This window comes from Haliotis cracherodii, unplaced genomic scaffold, assembly GCF_022045235.1.
Source record: "Haliotis cracherodii isolate W230 unplaced genomic scaffold, xgHalCrac1.p SCAF_13, whole genome shotgun sequence".
Taxonomy (NCBI): domain Eukaryota; kingdom Metazoa; phylum Mollusca; class Gastropoda; order Lepetellida; family Haliotidae; genus Haliotis; species Haliotis cracherodii.
In genome coordinates this window covers 1,319,348-1,336,944 of record NW_027266268.1, presented here as the reverse complement: position 1 = coordinate 1,336,944, position 17,597 = coordinate 1,319,348, and the positions used below count along the sequence as shown (strand labels likewise).

General features: G+C 39.6%; 1 protein-coding gene across 5 annotated transcripts in view; it reads left to right on the top strand.

The window, feature by feature from the left end:
• LOC139459484 (nonsense-mediated mRNA decay factor SMG7-like) overlaps window positions 1–17,597 on the top strand; it is a 179,722-nt gene that overhangs the window by 70,689 nt on the left and 91,436 nt on the right. For all 5 annotated transcript variants that reach the window (XM_071240925.1, XM_071240926.1, XM_071240924.1 and 2 more), the window contains exons 10-13: window positions 5,514–5,596; window positions 10,988–11,206; window positions 12,946–13,093; window positions 16,025–16,104. In XM_071240925.1, coding sequence (XP_071097026.1) covers window positions 5,514–5,596; window positions 10,988–11,206; window positions 12,946–13,093; window positions 16,025–16,104 — 530 coding nt within the window. The remainder of the gene's footprint in view (window positions 1–5,513; window positions 5,597–10,987; window positions 11,207–12,945; window positions 13,094–16,024; window positions 16,105–17,597) is intronic.

Genomic DNA, 17,597 nt, shown 5'->3' with positions numbered 1-17,597 from the left:
TAGCTGGTTCTGGAATTCACTTTGTGTCAACAGTTTACACAGCCACTAGTTGATTCTGCCCCCATAATGAAGTGTTTAGGTCACGTGACCAAACCAAGACGCTGGATTGGTTGGAAATGGAAAACTGTCGTCTGCTCCAAATTGCCATACATTTTTAGACTTTTATTGCAAGGTAATGCCAGGGAGATACTTCTTTTTATTGTTTCTTGATTGGATGAAGAAAGTGATATATTTTTAAACATACAGATATGAAATTATCATCTATATATACAGTTTGCTTTATACTCCTCGTCTTCCAAATGTGGCATAATATCTATACATGTGCAGATACAGAAAGTATAGTTTCAAAAGGTACTGACACGACATTAGACTATGAGTGGAATGATTTTAACACATATTTTGATGGAGACTACTTCAATATTCCTAATGAAGAGTACCAACTATTGTCCAGAGATAGTGGAGAGGAATTTTGATAACAATAATGGAAATTTTGCCCTGGTGGAGGTCCGTGCATGGTTGGGACTATCTTGTTGACACAACTAAATATATTACATGTATTCTTATAATCAGATACACATGTCAATGGAATCTTCTGACTTAAATTAAATATGGAGCTCAACAGTATCATGATTTTTTTATCATGATACGGCAAACGCTTCAACATGATAATGATCCTCTCTTAATTAGAAGATAAATACCATGTGTGTGTCTATTTGCGGGATTTTATCAAAAATTTGCATCTTGGAAATTTTCATTCGAGCCCCTCAAGCTAACGCTTTCGGGTCTCGAGATGAATTTCCAAGATGCAAATACACGATAAAATCCCGCAAATAGACACACACATAGTATTTATCGATATTGTAAACCTATTGTTTTATTTAGAAAAAAAACATGGGCACTCTTTACACCTCGTACTTACTCGGTGGTGAGGCGTCAACATCGAACGTTCTGTTGCTGCTATGGTGATTGTGATTTTGGTAATAACGTACACCGGTAGAGACGCAAATACCATCACATATATTTCAGGTGCGATACCTACCGGTACATCCTTGAATTCCTCATACATTTTAGAATCAAATACCAAATGGGCTTTGTCACCAATACAAATTGTCTAGATGTAATGAAGCAAAATAAATGAGGTGTGAAAACAAACGCTGAAAAAACTGCACTTGTTGGAAATGTAAACAAAGCCATTCGTCTATTCGTTGAGTACATTGGTTTGAGATCTGCATTTTCAGAATATACACGTGAAGAGAATCGTTGGAAGAATTAGGGAATTAAACATATATATACGTTGCAATAATTTGATATTTGCAACAGAACTTGTCGAAGTTCCCGTCCTGTGTGACGCCATGACTGACGCAAAATCACGCACAACGACAACGGTATTTATCAGAATTTCTGACTATTTTCGTTGGTTTCAATGAAAGATACACCAACAAAAAACAGTACACAGATTGTCAGAATGTCTCTGATTACTTACATGTCACACGATCGAAAGTACACACGACCATTGTTAACTGCTTTTTACTATTTCATGAAGTAGATCTTGCATATCTTTTGTACATCTTTTTGACACAATTAATTTCACTTTTGATATTAATCAATGTTCAATATAACATCATACGTACATATAGGCCACAACATATATGAACGTTTGATAATCTCCTGTTTGTTTGAACAATGTTCACATATGAAGTTGATAAGTTTATAGTGTCGTATACGATATTTCTTTAATTTGAACATGTGTACATGTGACAGGTACATTTCCATTTCATCTTGTATGTATTTCTAGGGAGTGTAATAGTCAATATTATAAGTTCATATAAATAGTGTCCATGAATAGCCGTTTCATTTTATAACTAAAACTGACGATGTAACTTAACCAAAATCGATATTATTTTTCGCTAAATTATATGCACACATTTCTTGAAGAATTGGCTTGGTCTTGGAATTTTTTTATGCCGTTTGATATACAGAACAGTGATATCTGAGGATTCGCCAGGAGCGCGTTAGTCGCTATGGTAATTGTGATTTTGGTAATTATTTCATTATAAATTTTTTTTAATTCAAAATTTAAAATCCCAATAATTCCCATGAATAGAGAAAAAATCTAAATATTTATGAATGTTAATTTTGTATTTCAATTTGCGTCCAATGTTAATTAGTATGCAAAAAATGCTGAGTAATTATGTATTCCTACACAGTGATTCGGTCGCTTGCTTCAGGGAATGCAAATCATATTTTCACCCTTGAAATTTGGTCATGTGACCCAAATTAGTCAATCACAACACAGAACACACTTTCTACAGGTTTACAATAACATATATTTCCTCTTTAATCACAGAATTCATGCCTGTTGAAATTAATGGAACTGTAACATAATAACATCTTTGTAAATGCATGAAAACAATATCTGTGATGTTTACAGTTTGTAAAAGTTGTATCGTATTGTTGTTAATACATAGTATCCTTGTGTATTTTTGAGCATAATTAACAAATGTAACTTAAACATTATGATATTCCTGACAATCAGTCACTTACAAAACAGTTTGATTCTGTCTGTGAAAATAACATTTTAAAGACACTGTAGTATATTGTTTTGTGTTATTCTTTAACGAATGTACTAACACAAACATTTCTGCAGACACAGCAGGACACCATGTTTTACTCTCTGCCTTCCTGGGGCGGTTGATCTTGATGTCGTTAAAGCGAGTGCTTTTCTCTCTTTTGGGGTAGTTTCAAATATCACATTTCGCATTCTAAAAGCGAGGCCATTAAAACGCGGGAAAATGAAGAAAATGGGGAATACCCTGCTGAAAGTGTAGACTGTATGCAGAAGGAATCTGGCCCCGATGTAGGGGCTATTGATATGCTGAACGGTTGGACCCGGAACTCATATGGACGGCTGTTTACAGCAAAACGGAGGTACTTTCGTGACATGCGGTGGATTGGCAGATGGAGATGTACATCCTTAAAGTCGAGGCTGATAACCCAATCTCCTGTTTCGAGTGATGAACTGATTCCATCTAAAATCTTGGAGGCGGGACCAAGTACTTCTTGTTGAGTTTTGAGATCTATTATCATTCTCATCTCTGCGGAATTCTTTTTTTGTACTATAAACACCGGGGAGTAGAACCTCTGAGTTTTGTTGGTATCCTGCAATGTCCGAATGGCCCGTTTGGTGAGGAGGGTCTTGATGGCAAGATCGGCTGCATCCAGTTTGGCACCTTTCAGGTGAAACCTGTGTCCCTCCGGATGGGATGCAAGTCGAGGGCGCTTGAGGATATGTAGCTTGTACCCTTGATGGATAACGTCTAAAATTCAGTGGTCGGTTGTAATGTGCATCCAATTTTCGGCGTATGACAAAGACACCGCCGCAGTGGACCCTGAGATGCCGTTCTGTCCTGTCTTGTAATCTGTAGACAATCCAGTTCGGTAGGATCTGCAATGGGGGAGAAAAAAGTCATCTTCTATCCCCGTGACCTCCGGGCTTGAAACCTCTACAGCCAGATCCGTGGTGTTTGGAGTCTGGGTTCCGAATAGAGCCTGACGCTGGGATGCCTGGTAGGATTCTTGTGCTCGTTTAGGCGGGTACTGCACTCCCTGTGCCTTGACTGCCAGGTTGATGGTAGACACTTGAAACCTTTCTGTCGTGTCCTGTCTGACCTCGTCTAGGATCGTGCCCAACTTTTCAAAGACCGTCGGTGATGTGACTGGCTGTGACATGAACGTCTGCTTGGCATGTTTGGGGACAGCCCTTGATCTGACTTGGGATGGGAGTTGTTGACGTTGAAGCCATAGGAGCTGGGAGGCAGTCCAGACCTGCGTAGATAGCATATCCTCCTGCATGCAGACAACGCATCAAGCAGGCTGTAGATGAGTCCCACATCAGAGTTTCTGGCGGGACATCATCAAAAGTCATAGGTACAGGTGGCATTGTGTGTTGGATCCTGTTGATGAACCAGTTGAGATATGTGGCTGCGCTCTCTCATAGGGCTGTCCGTGGTCCGTGCAGGAGCCGTACAGTTTCTGTGGCGGCGCGGCTGGTCTGCTCGGGGGTAAGGCGTTCTTGCTACTACCCTGGTGCTGGACTTCGTTGATGACCTAGGCTTGGTGACTAATTGTGTGTAGTTGACAATGAAGAGGACTTCTGTTGAAAATCTGAAGATTTAGTAATAGTGTGTCTGCAGCCAAAATACAGGATTTATGGCTGTGATGTAATGGAGGTTAAGGATTCGCAGGAATTATATTATTATGGTGTAATGTAAGTCTAACAGTTAATGGATCCAAGTTTTTCAGCTTAATAGTTGGGGAAATGCTTTTAAGGGCAATGAATATGAAAGTACTTCAAAGTGCAAAATTTGGAAAGCACAACAGTTCATCTAATTATTTTGCATGCAGTGGGGAGAAATAGCAAATATTAGGTTTCTTATATGGTTTCCATGGAAACCAAACTTGACTTCAAAAGTAAATGTTTTGAGCAACATCAGAAGAGGCTGTCTTCAGGATGAGCCTTGAAGGATTTCACCATCTTATGCCTTGATATACGAGAGATGATTGATGAGTTATGTAATAGTGAGTCAGTTAAGCAAATTGTTTCTCCATGACAAGTCAGTAAAATAAGCATGGTCTGTGATTGAAAAATGGACAAAGTTGAGGAACGTGAAGTGATCACATACTTGTTAAATTTTTGTTTGGCTGGTTCAGGGGACCCTAGGTTTTTATCACAAATCATTGCAAGAACCTTTCTGGATCATAGCTAGATTATCAAGATGGGGATCATCTTCAAGGCTCTTCCTGTCACTCTTAAACTCTGCTGCCAACTTCTACTGGCATAGGAAGCGGCACCCTTCCCTAATGTTGTACTCAAACCTTTATGGATGGCTTTTGGTGTTAAGCCCTTTTTCTGCAAGTACTTGATCGCTGCACATTCCTCAACTTTGTCAATTTTCCACAGATCGCTGCTTATTTTACTGACTTGTCACAGCAAAACTATTCGCTCATTTGTCTCAAGTTTTTGTGGATATACTGCTATTATATCATGTAATGTTGACAAGAAAAGATTTCGCTCTTTAGCATTTCCTTCTATGTGAGCCTAAGAAGTAATGAAGTTATATTGAAAAAAGACTTTGTAGGCCATCGCTTATCCTTTTCTACTCAGATTGTAATGTGATGTATTGTCCTCAATTTCTCTCCAAATGCATTTTTTGGCTCTGTAAACATCTTTTCTGAAATTGGCAGACATTGAATAGCATATTAATCCTTGCAGGTTTGGATACGTGGAAATTTATATGCTTGTTTCATGCTTGTTAATAGTTTTGGCCTCAGTATTTATGCAGAGAATATTTGAATAGCAATGCTGACAGCAGTGTTGTCCTTTGTAACATTTAAACTGTTGAGTACATAGCCAGGTGAGCTACAGTGCCATGGCACTATTTTCCACCATTTTCACTCCACACACTCATCTCATTAACTTCCAACTTAACATTTGTTATGTTGTTTTTTTTAAGTGGAGATGTACGTGGGAAGCTGTCCTTAAGTGAAGTAATTAACTCCCTTCTGCAGTTCACTGCACTTGTTCACTTGACTACAGGTAAGTAAGTCTTGTTTTTGCTATGCGTCAACATCTACATCCAACAATGACTTTTACCGATGATGTTGCAAAAGTGGAATATTTTGTATTCCAGAGATTGCTTTGCCAAATATATTGATTCTTTTCACATAATTGTTTTCCACCTCAAATTTGTCCTTTTATGTTTCAATAATATTACATTGAGATCAAACTGCCAACATAAAATCACACTTTAATCACTTGCTAGCTGAAGATTTACACATACCGTGATATTGTAACTGGGTGTGATTCTTTATTGCTGTTGAAGATATAATGACACTGTGTTATAGGCAAAACAATAACATTATTGAAACATAGTATCAGGTTCATTAATGAACATATTCATACATGAACATCAATGAATGAAATCATTGTCGTTTTCCTTATGCAAGTAAATCCACGATTCTTCAGGGCGACAACGCGATCCCTATATATATTATGCAAGTAAATCCACGATTCTTCAGGGCGACAAAGCGATCCCTATATATATTGATATGTATATACAAGACATGACAAACATTATCCCTAACCTGATGGTGGTACTGGGGTGGTAACATTGATGAAAGTGCACAGTTTGAACAAGCCAATGAAAACAAGGCTTGGGTAAGAACAAAGAGAAGAAACAATGACATTAACATGGACTAACCCAACCACCCTTTACTTATTAAGTAAACTAATCCAGAAGCCCGCAATAGATATTAAACAAAGAAACTACTTTACTCACAACATAAAACAATACTAAAGAACATGAAAACATATCAACAACATAACTGTATGATAACACTTGTGTTTGCCACAGTATTCAGGTCATTTTGATTTCCCAATGTGCAACAGTGCTTGGTGTTATTTCTCGGAGCTCATTTGAGGCCATGGTGTTTCTCACTATAAGGGGTTTCAAGTTTGTTCTAGTCATCAAAAAGGGATTGTCAGTATGATCTTTGATTTAAACGACTACAAAAGTCTTCTTCAAAGCTTACATGACTTAAATGAGCCAGAAGCCTGAAACTTGGTGGATGAGATGGTCACCATATACTTACAAGTTTGTTTGAGGCATCTTGTTTGGAAACTAAATAAGGCTACTAATGATATTGGGAAATATAAAAAATTAGCTTTCAATTTGTCTGTTTTCCACAAATTGTTGTGTGCATGCAACACAGTAGGGTACAAGGGTCTTATGATCAGCGATGAAAGAAATTTGTAAGCAACTACATGTAAAAATACTTCATAGGCAACATCTTCTTTCAAGTCCTTTTTTTAAGTTTTCCTATTTCCCTCTTTTAGAAGTGTCTGCATTTGACTTTTGTAATTAGCCGATTGGCCACCATGACAACCATGTTGAAAAAGCTATAATTCTTGCGAATACTCTACCTCTATAATCTCATTCCCATATTCCTGTATTTTGGCTGCAATCACACTACAACTGCATCTTCAGATTTTCAGTAGAAGCCCTCTTCACTGTCAACTATACATAACTGGTCCTGACAATATCACCGAGCATCTTACTGCTCTTCCGTGTGCAAAGAAGGAAAATCCTCACTTCTTTCATAAAATCTGCCAACAAGGGTAGATGATTGGGGATGTGGGAAGGAGTACTTCTGATGTTAACTTTTTTTAACAATGATAACTATTGTTTTGATAATTTTTGTGACTACTCTACCTCTATTACATCATTGCCAGGTTGTACCGAAGGGTAGGTGGGCATTGCCTTAAGTTGACTCCCAGTATAGTTGACAGTAGATCCTAGATCCCTTGCGATTCCATCCTCTAATAGTTGTTTCAAATCCTAATAGGAATAACTTCCATATTTTCTGGAGTGTGGTCCACACTTTTTAAAAAAAAAATGAGGTAGTGTAGAGGCGGGTGCACATAAATACACGCCACCATAAGATTTCAAATATCCCCCCCCCCCATGAGTAAACAATACACTCAGCATGTATCCCGGAAATCTAGTGTCAGCAAACAGATGAAAATACTAGTACATTTGTTTGTCCTATTTAAATATTTCAAATATAAACATTATTACATTAAATGAACAGGGACTACTGTTATATGCATTGTTGCATACAGATATTTATTCCTATCACTTATATGGTTGAAATAATAGTCATTCAAACATGAAGATTCAATCTACAGTTTCATCTTTAAGCAGATGACACACAGCTGTACATGGCAACGATTGAAACTACGGGAACTTACAGTCCACTTGTCCTTATAATGATATGATATAGCAAAACCCTTAATGATAGCAAATTTCTACTTGTCCTTATGATACCTTAACAAATGGGCTGTTTAGCAAGGACTATAGGACTAGTGCCAATTTCTAACGCTGCATGGCATTCAACAGAACATCAGCAGAACATTCTTTTGCAACTGTCTCATAGTGTGTTGCTCATATCAGAGAATGGATGGCCACTTACTATTTAAAATTCCATGACTAGAGTTTTTAGTCTTCTGTTCCAAATGGAGACCACCATTTAAAATGGGCAACAATGACAAGCACAAAGGCATGCAATCTTGGGGTTATACAGGACTCAATGGACACATCAGTATACCAACTGGCATACTACAATATCAGGAATATTTGAATTATCAGGAAGCACATCAATCCATGCATGGCTGCACCTCTCATTCAGGCTTTTGTTATATATCAGAGACCCCCAGATAACTTGCAATGTTTCTTCTTTGAAAAAGAATGTTTTCATCCCTGTATTAAGGTAGCAACAGTAGGGCATTCAGAAACGCGTGGGGATTGCGCTGCTTCTGATTTTGCATGTAGTGCAAAACCTTTATCTTTTAACTTATCCTGCATTACTCCTTAATGCATTTACTGCTTGTTCTTGACAGGGAAAGAGATGTGTGAGGTCTTGCGGAAGAAGAAGTTGTTCCAACTGGTTGAGTGGCTAACCTTATCACTGAGCTCCCATGTGACCACGAAAGGGGTGACGTCAGTGATCAGCACATTACTGCTATGAATATAAATAGTCACCTGTTTGAGCTCTCAGCTATAATCCATTTGAATCCTTTGCGCAACATTGTTATTTATTGTGATTGTTATTGTGCTTATGGTTTTTGTCTTCATATATTTCATGATTTATGCTAAAGAATTAATATTTAAATGCCTGGTGGTGGTGTTTACCAAGGTAAGTATCAGGTGTATTTTTGTTCCAATTAGCCATTTTGAATTCTTTGTGTGGTCACATATTTTCGTGTCATGCGTTCTGTATTCTTTGTTCTGCTTGGTACTTCAATTCATTGTTGTACCCTTGCGATATTACTGTTATTAAACTGGTGGTGTTTTGCAATCTTTGTGTAAACTTATTCATAAACCCTTAGGCTGGGATAAAATGATCATAGCATATATAATCGAGTGGAATGCATTTTGACTACACTCTGCTATCATTGCAGATACATGCCAAGTTGAAGCAAGTGCCACAGCAATAAGACTGGGTGGGACTCTCATCCCTTGTGTCTTAGCTGTACCTCTCTGCTCCCAGGCTACGGAGAGATTGTCTGCCACTCTCCCCTACAACTTTCTCAAAAATACCTCCAGGAAGCATTTAAACGGCAGACACAGCAGGCCAGGAAATGTTGTCTCGGTAAGATGACAGAATCGTCCCAGCCTACTACACCCCAACCAGCCACAACCATCTCTTCCTCAGGTAGGCTACCTCTGGTGTCCATCACTATACCTGTCTCTTCGTCGGGGACCATGTCTACCTCCTCATCACCTGTACAGACGCGGCCTTCCATCGTTGATATGACACTGACGCCAATGTCCATCCCCATTCCCCACTTCGTTGATTTACAAGGCTTTCAAGCGCCTCCAGGATTTGGACACTCATCCTTCCTCCTGGTGTATCTCCAGACGCTCCAGGCGCCGAACATGGATCTATCATGGAATATTATGCAGTTGATGATTCAGCAAGCAAAGCCCCGGTTTCAAGCTCCTCTGTGACGCCAGATACTCCCAACCAGACAAGATGGTTCCTACAGGGGCGCTTGGGTAGCCTAGTGTTTGAAGTACTCGCTCGTCACGCTGAAGACCCGGGTTCGATTCCCAACATGGGTACAATGTGAAGCCCATTTCTGGTGTCCCCCGCCGTGATATTGCTGGAATATTGCTTATGCGGGGTAAAACCATACTCATTCATTCACTCCGACAGAGTGGAAACTCCATCCGGACGCCTTCGATCTTGTCTGACCACACCTTGGCTACCCTAACATCGCCCTGTTTGCCACCAGCCAGAACTTCCAGGTCCTTTATATGTCTAGTGCCTGGGGAATCGATGCCCTCAGCATCCCCTGTGAAGGACTAAAAGCGTATGTCTACAAGGGGCCTCTATAACGACAAGTGGTGCTCCTGCAAGGAGAAGCACCAGGATCCCACCTCTGCATCTTGGCTGAATTTCTACTGTTTCTGCGCCACTAACGTCGTCTGAAGGGCAAGTACCATCATGACCCACCATGTGGCCCTTAACTCTATCTTGGCAATTCTGGGAGATCGAAAGATGACCAAGACTCTTGAACTTCAAGCATTGCAACGCTCCTATCGTCTGGAAGACCAGAAGGCCAAGTTGAGACCCCTGGCATGGGATCTGAACGTGGTGTTCCGCAGCTGAGAGCTGCGCCCTTTGAGCCACACCACTAGGTGTCTTACCACAAGCTCACCAAGGAGTGATGCCGGACATTGCTGTTGATGATTGGTTGGAGTCGATGGAGACTCTGACTCACATCTTAAGTTATGCCCTCCTCCGTGCCGTGCGATAAAGATGCATTAAGGAGTAATGCAGGATAAGTTAAAAAAAATCTAGTAAATTTGTGATATATTTTATATTTGTATTCTTATCCTGCATTACTTCATCCTAAGTGGCTCACCCGTCGCCAAGCTGCCTCCCCACCATGTCTTCAAATGCTCTGTTTTCATCAGTAATGTGCTGATTTATGACGACACCCCTTTCGTGGTCATATTAGAGCTGTGTGATAGGGTTAGCCACTCATACAATTGTAACAACTTCTTCTTCAGCAAGACCTCACACAGCTCTTTCTCTGTCAAGACCAAGCAGTAAATGCATTAAAGAGTAATGCAGTTTAAGTATACAAATATCAAAAATATCTAGATTGTACTGGTTTTCAAACAGAGTAAAAAATACACACAGTGATAATACTTCTTTGGCCAAGGACTTCCTCATAGTTTCTTAAACTTAGGAAAATCAGCCCTTTTCACTCATATCAAAAGTTTGTCCAAAGTTTACAACTGGTACAAAAAAACAAACAATGATAAATAATTTTAGTTATAATATTTTATTAGTCTCATGGCTCAATCTCTTTGCATATGATATATAATGTTGGTTATTATTTTCTTCTATTTATCAGATCTTAACAAAGCACAGAGTTTACGAGAGCATTTATTATCAAGCCTCCCATCACATGTGACGTCACAGAGCTTAACAAGTACTGTGCTGCTGCAGATAGTGGCAATTACAGTGTTCACCCTCAGCCATGCACAGAAGAACATAGGGGATCAGGATGGAGAAGACAGTCAGTATAGTAGAGAAGAAGAACTTTGTCTGGAACTCATCACAACTTTCACATGTAGGTTACATTTGTGAAATAATAATTAAACAGGACATGTCATGTTAGTTGACCTTGCCCAAAGCTTACCGGTATAAGTCAGGCTTAAAAAATTCATGACTTGAAACAAAAGTGCGGCGGACGGGCGGTGTTGTTTTATTTTTGCTTTTTCAAACGAGTATGTAACCAAATAAGCAGTTGTGTACCATCAACCTGGGAACAGCCTCCCAACATAAACAAGCATACAAACTCCTATTGCCGCCATGACCATCACACAAGATGCGCAGTAAAGCTGTGTGTATGTAAAGGAAAATGGAAATAAAACTGAAACGTGTGGCTGATGTTATGAAGATGCGGGCGTTGCCTAAAAGAACCAAGACTGTTATTTTTTTAGCCTCATCACATAAACCTATGTTGTATATGCTTTATCTGCATTCAGCGTCATTCATGAATGTTTGCTCAGGAACAGTCAAATGGAATTAACTGAGGCATCACATAGCCTACTTTCTTGTGTATCATATATGCAACGCCTTTTACCACTTCATAAATACCGACATGCTTCAGATAAAGCTTTGCCCGAATAGGTATCTAGACAAGGTTATTTAGACATAAATGTTGTTTCCCATAATGCAAGGCATATTTCATAGAGTGACCAATATTATTGTGAGTAATTTTCTCACACAATAAACCAGAATCAGCCGTCACCCTGACATTTGTTTGACTTTTGTTTCCATGATCTGCTGGTGAATTATTTTCAATACCCTAGTTAGTTTTTCAAATGAGTTGAATGCAACAATCTCAAGAAATTAAGTCTGAAACAAGGATTGTACCATGACTAAAACTAATATTTCCAACGCACAGCAATTTGAATTGGGTGCTAAACATGAAAAACGTACCAGAAAATTTTACTACAGTTTAGTTTGTGTGCTGTGGAGATATTGTTTGTAAATGATCAGTTGGCTGATTGTTTCTTTGTGTATATCAGTCATAATTACTTCTTTTTATTTCATGCCTTTTTGCCCACAGCCAGTATGGGTATTTATGGTAAATCAATATGTGTCCATGCCTATATAGTATATGGATGTGTGATCTGTTACACGCCTTTCATTATGATTGAATGTCAGAGCCAATCACAGAGCTTTCTGAGGATACTCTGTGTGAGTATCCCTGATGGATTGTTGGACTATGATAGGCCTGTGTGAGTGTCCCTGATGAATTGTTGGACTATGATAGGCCTGTGAGAGTGTCCCTGATGGATTGTTGGACTATGATAGGCCTGTGTGAGTGTCCCTGATGGATTGTTGGACTATGATAGGCCTGTGTGAGTGTCCCTGATGGATTGTTGGACTATGATAGGCCTGTGAGAGTGTCCCTGATGGATTGTTGGACTATGATAGGCCTGTGTGAGTGTCCCTGATGGATTGTTGGACTATGATAGGCCTGTGTGAGTGTCCCTGATGGATTGTTGGACTATGATAGGCCTGTGTGAGTGTCCCTGATGGATTGTTGGACTATGATAGGCCTGTGAGAGTGTCCCTGATGGATTGTTGGACTATGATAGGCCTGTGTGAGTGTCCCTGATGGATTGTTGGACTATGATAGGCCTGTGAGAGTGTCCCTGATGGATTGTTGGACTATGATAGGCCTGTGTGAGTGTCCCTGATGGATTGTTGGACTATGATAGGCCTGTGTGAGTGTCCCTGATAAAATGCTAGATGTGAAGAAAGGGCTTCATGAGTCTCAAACCTTTCTTCTTGCAGTGAGTGTTCTGGATGTTCTGTTACAAGCAACTCCCAAACAGGAGCAGAAAGCCAGAGAGTTCTTCACCCTCACTCCAATCAAAGTTCTACTTGATTGGCTCCACCTCAATCCTCATGCATTGCGTAAACCACAGCTGACTGAGTCAAGGTATTAACATTGTATTCACATATTCACCAATTGCAATAACAACCAAAAGCATGAATATATAGTGACATAGTTGCATTAATAAAGGGACAAAGTTTTACCTGGTCCTTATGTCATGACAGGTTCACCACACATGGGCGGCCACAATAATATGTATAACAAGGGTAAAGTGGACAATGTAATACTGAGCGCTAGTTTTAGACTTTGCTTCCCACCATGTTGAACAGTGTCAAGTGTGGTCAGTTTGAGCAAGATGTTGTAACAGTCACCACCTTGCATGATGTTGTCTTTGTTCTTGGTCAGCTTGTAAAATACTTTCAAGAAAAACACAGCTTACACAAGTTGTGAGGATGTCCAGTTCAGTCACAGCAGCCGTGGTGAACACATAACGCTGCACAGTTACCTTCACAAACTAACATGCTTTTGTTAACATGTGTGTCTTTGTGAGCGATATTCGTTCCCATCTTTGTCAACCACCATCATAGGGATTTTGCAGTAGGGGATTTGAAAGTCAACATGACTTCACCACCAAGTGTCGAGGTTGTAGGGAGCGAGTCATGCTGTAATCTGTAATTGTATTATAAAATACAAAATTCTTTAAGTATCCCAAACTCAATGTGAAATGAATGCTGAAAATATTTATTTATTCAGTTGCGTAATCTTATATTCAGCAAAACGCCCATAAATGTTATTTTGAAACACAATTGTCATGCCCATTTTCGCTCACTTGTTGTGGATGATCATTGCTCATAGATGATATAGATCTATAGATGTAATGAGTGGGACACAATTATTATAGTGAAAATAAGATCATCATCATGTACTTCGCAGAAACATGATCATGTCTCGCTGTTCAACGGCTCTTCAGGTGTAATGAAAACTTTAACTTACGTTGTATACCTAGGCGACGCACAACGGTAGTATTTGTAGCGTCATAATGCCTAAGATGTAACAGTGACAATAGAGGGATATATATATACATATATATCACCAAAAGTTCAAATTAAACATAATGATATATGTGCATGTGGCGTGATGAATCATCTTCTACCGTTACCAGGTTACGGGAACATGCAAGCCCAAACAGACTTAATAATGCAGCAGTTATGACTGATATTGATAACTGATACTATGTTGTGATTTGTGTTTATTATCCCCCGTCACAAAGTGGAAGGGGGATATAGGAATGGGTGCTGTCCGTCACTCCATCCGTCCGTCCGTCCGTCCGTCACATTTCTTTTCCGGAGCAGATCTTGAAAACCGTATCATATTTCTTCACCAACCTTGGCACATAGATAGATCTAGTTGTGAACTGGTGCCTTTTGATAGTTTGGGATTTTTAAAAAAGTTATTTTTGAGTTTCCATGGCAACGACTTTGATTTAGACTGAAAATGGAGGTAGTCCTCGTTTCCGGAGAAGATCTTGAAAACCGTACCATATTTCTTCACCAAACTTGGCACATAGATAGATCTAGTGGTGAACTGGTGCCTTTTGATAGTTTGGGATTTTTAAAAAAGTTATTTTTTGAGTTTCCATGGCAACGACTTTGATTTAGACCGAAAATGGAGGTAGTCCTCGTTTCCGGAGCAGATCTTGAAAACCGTACCATATTTCTTCACCAAACTTGGCACATAGATAGATCTAGTGGTGAACTGGTGCCTTTTGATAGTTTGGGATTTTTAAAAAAGTTATTTTTTGAGTTTCCATGGCAACGACTTTGATTTAGACTGAAAATGGAGGTAGTCCACGTTTCCGGAGCAGATCTTGAAAACCGTACCATTTTTCTTCACCAAACTTGGCACATAGATAGATCTAGTGGTGAACTGGTGCCTTTTGATAGTTTTGGAATTTTTTTAAAGTTATTTTTCGAGTTTCCATGGCAACGACGTTGATTTAAACTGAAAATATAAGTAGTCCTCGTTTCCGGAGCAGATCTTGAAAAACGTACTATATTTCTTTACAAAAAGGCCCAGTGAACATAGTTCTCAGGAGCTAATGCATTGCACACACCCGACATATAGGCGTGGAATGTGAGTATTTCATGCTTGTTCTGTATGTGACAGGTGAAATATTTTCAAATTTATTGTAATTGTTTTGTAACAAAAGAGTATCAGCAGACTACCCGGGTCTGTGACATCACATCCAGTGACCTTTTGCACTTACTGAAATATTGTTGTCAGAATTCAACATCTTTATGTTTGTTGTTCTCTCCTCATATTAAATGGAAAATGACAAATGAAAAACTCTTCAATTTAGAAGATCGTCAACTTTTGCCATGGCATGTATATGAAGGCAATGTAAACTTAGCATTATTTTCTAAATCAGTTAGCGCAAATTTAACGATTTATACAGGTTCCTGATATGAAATGCATTCCCCATTCAATCAAGTAATTCAGGTTTTGTTCAAGGAAAATTATGAATTTTATGTTTGTTTTTGTATCAACCTCTGTATGTTTGAAAATGTCAGGATATTTTTTTATGCCTTCCCATGAAGAGAGTGTCCTGCAATATGAATTGGGGCCAGTCAGCTCATTCTGTGCTTCCCGTACTGGCGATTAAAAGAACCGAATGAGCTGAAGGCCAATAGGAGGTTAAGCAACCGAGAGCCATGGGGATGTAGTTGTTGCTGAGCAATGAACATATTGTTGTGGACAAACATGTACTGGGTGTAAAAGATATACGATCTGTTCTCAAAAGAGTCACAGCATTACTGCTATCTAAAGTGACACACTTTTTCAAAGACTATGGTAGATATGATAGGATTATGGTGTTCAGGGAGTAATGAATTGTCTGACAATTGATTTACACAGATGCAGTTGATGTATAACAGACATGCTGCAACTGAGTAGATGACATTTCTCATCTGAAACGGCTGATTATCAAGGATCCTGTATGTGTCTACATGTATGGAAACCTACAATACTTTTTTGCAGTTTGTGGATAGGACTGGCTAAGCTTCTGAACAGCATCCAGTCAGTTGGAGACAAGGAAAATCCAACAGATATGTCAAAATGTGAGTAGCAAATGTTTCACCAACAGTTCATATGAACTTATGTCTGTACTCTACTTCCCTTGTCCCAAGTATCCCTGGCTTGGCCAAGAAGCCAGCTGAACAGGATCACACTTGAAGACGATTGTTTCTCCTGCTTTCACTAATTGGTTTGTCAGCTCACCGGGCCCGAAGGATCAAGGTGAGCTTTTTGGATACCGTGGCATCCATCGTCCATCCGTCGTCCATACATCAACAATTTATTCAAATGACTTCTTCTTCTGAACCACAAATTGCAAATTAACGAAATTTGACTGGAAGCATCCCTAGGGGCGGTGCGGTGCGAAATAGGGGTAATTCGACATTATTGCTTTAAACGACTTCTTCCCTGGAACTAAGAGATAGAAATAAACCATACTTGGTTGGAGGCATTTCCGGTGGTGAGGATTCTAAATTGTACAAATGGTATGGCTGACCCCCTAGAGGGCTGAAGGGCGGGGCCAAATAGGGGTAATTTGGCTATATTGCTTTCACCAACTTCTTCTCTGGAACTTAGAGATATATATCAACCATATTTGGTTGGAACCATTCTCCGGTGGTGAGAATTCCAAATTGTACGAATTGAAGGCCTGACCCCCAAGGGGCTGAGGGGCAGGGCGAAAGAGGGGTAACTTGGCGTTATTTATTTGGACGACTTCCTCTCTGGAACTTTGTGATAGTTATCAACCATATTTGGTTGGAAGAATTCTCCAATGGTGGGGATTCCAAATGGAGAAGTAGAAGGGCTGAACCCTACCCCCATCCCCGGGGACTAAGGGGCGGGGCTAAAAAGAGTTTATAACTTGGACAGTTAAGATCCCCACTGTATAAACATATGTTGGGTGGTTGGTTTGTTGTTGAACGCTGCACTCAGCAATATTCCAGCTATATGATGACGATCTGTAAATGATCAAATCTGGACCAGTCAATCCAGTGATTAATATCATGAGCATCGATCCACTCAAGTTGGATCGATGACATGCATCAACCAAGTCAGCGAGCCTGTTAGTCGCCTTTTACGGCAAACATGGGTTGCTTAAGACCTATTCTACCCCGGATCTTCATGGGTCTATAACCATATGTACCCAATATGTAACCAATTGAGGATATAATGAGAGGAATGCAGGTGTTAATAAAGAAGCCGCTGTTTGGTTTCGCTCCTGGTGCTGCTCTGTTGTGTACAAGAAAGTTTTACAAGTTAGTTATAAGACAGGCAATGGAAAATGTGTCCAAAATTAGTGGTCCCAAGTGACATATGTTCAAGTTTCTTCATTCCCCCTGATATGCTACAGGGGGGATATGGTAGTCAAGTTTGTCCGCCTGTCCATGATCATTTTTGTCCGGATTATATATCTAAGACAACGGGTGTTCTTTCATGAAACTTTGCCAGGTTGTCAACTGGTGCCTTCGGATTTTTAGGGATTTTTCCGTTTCCACAGCAACAAGTTTGACTTTGACTGTTCCTAGTGGTGTGTTTG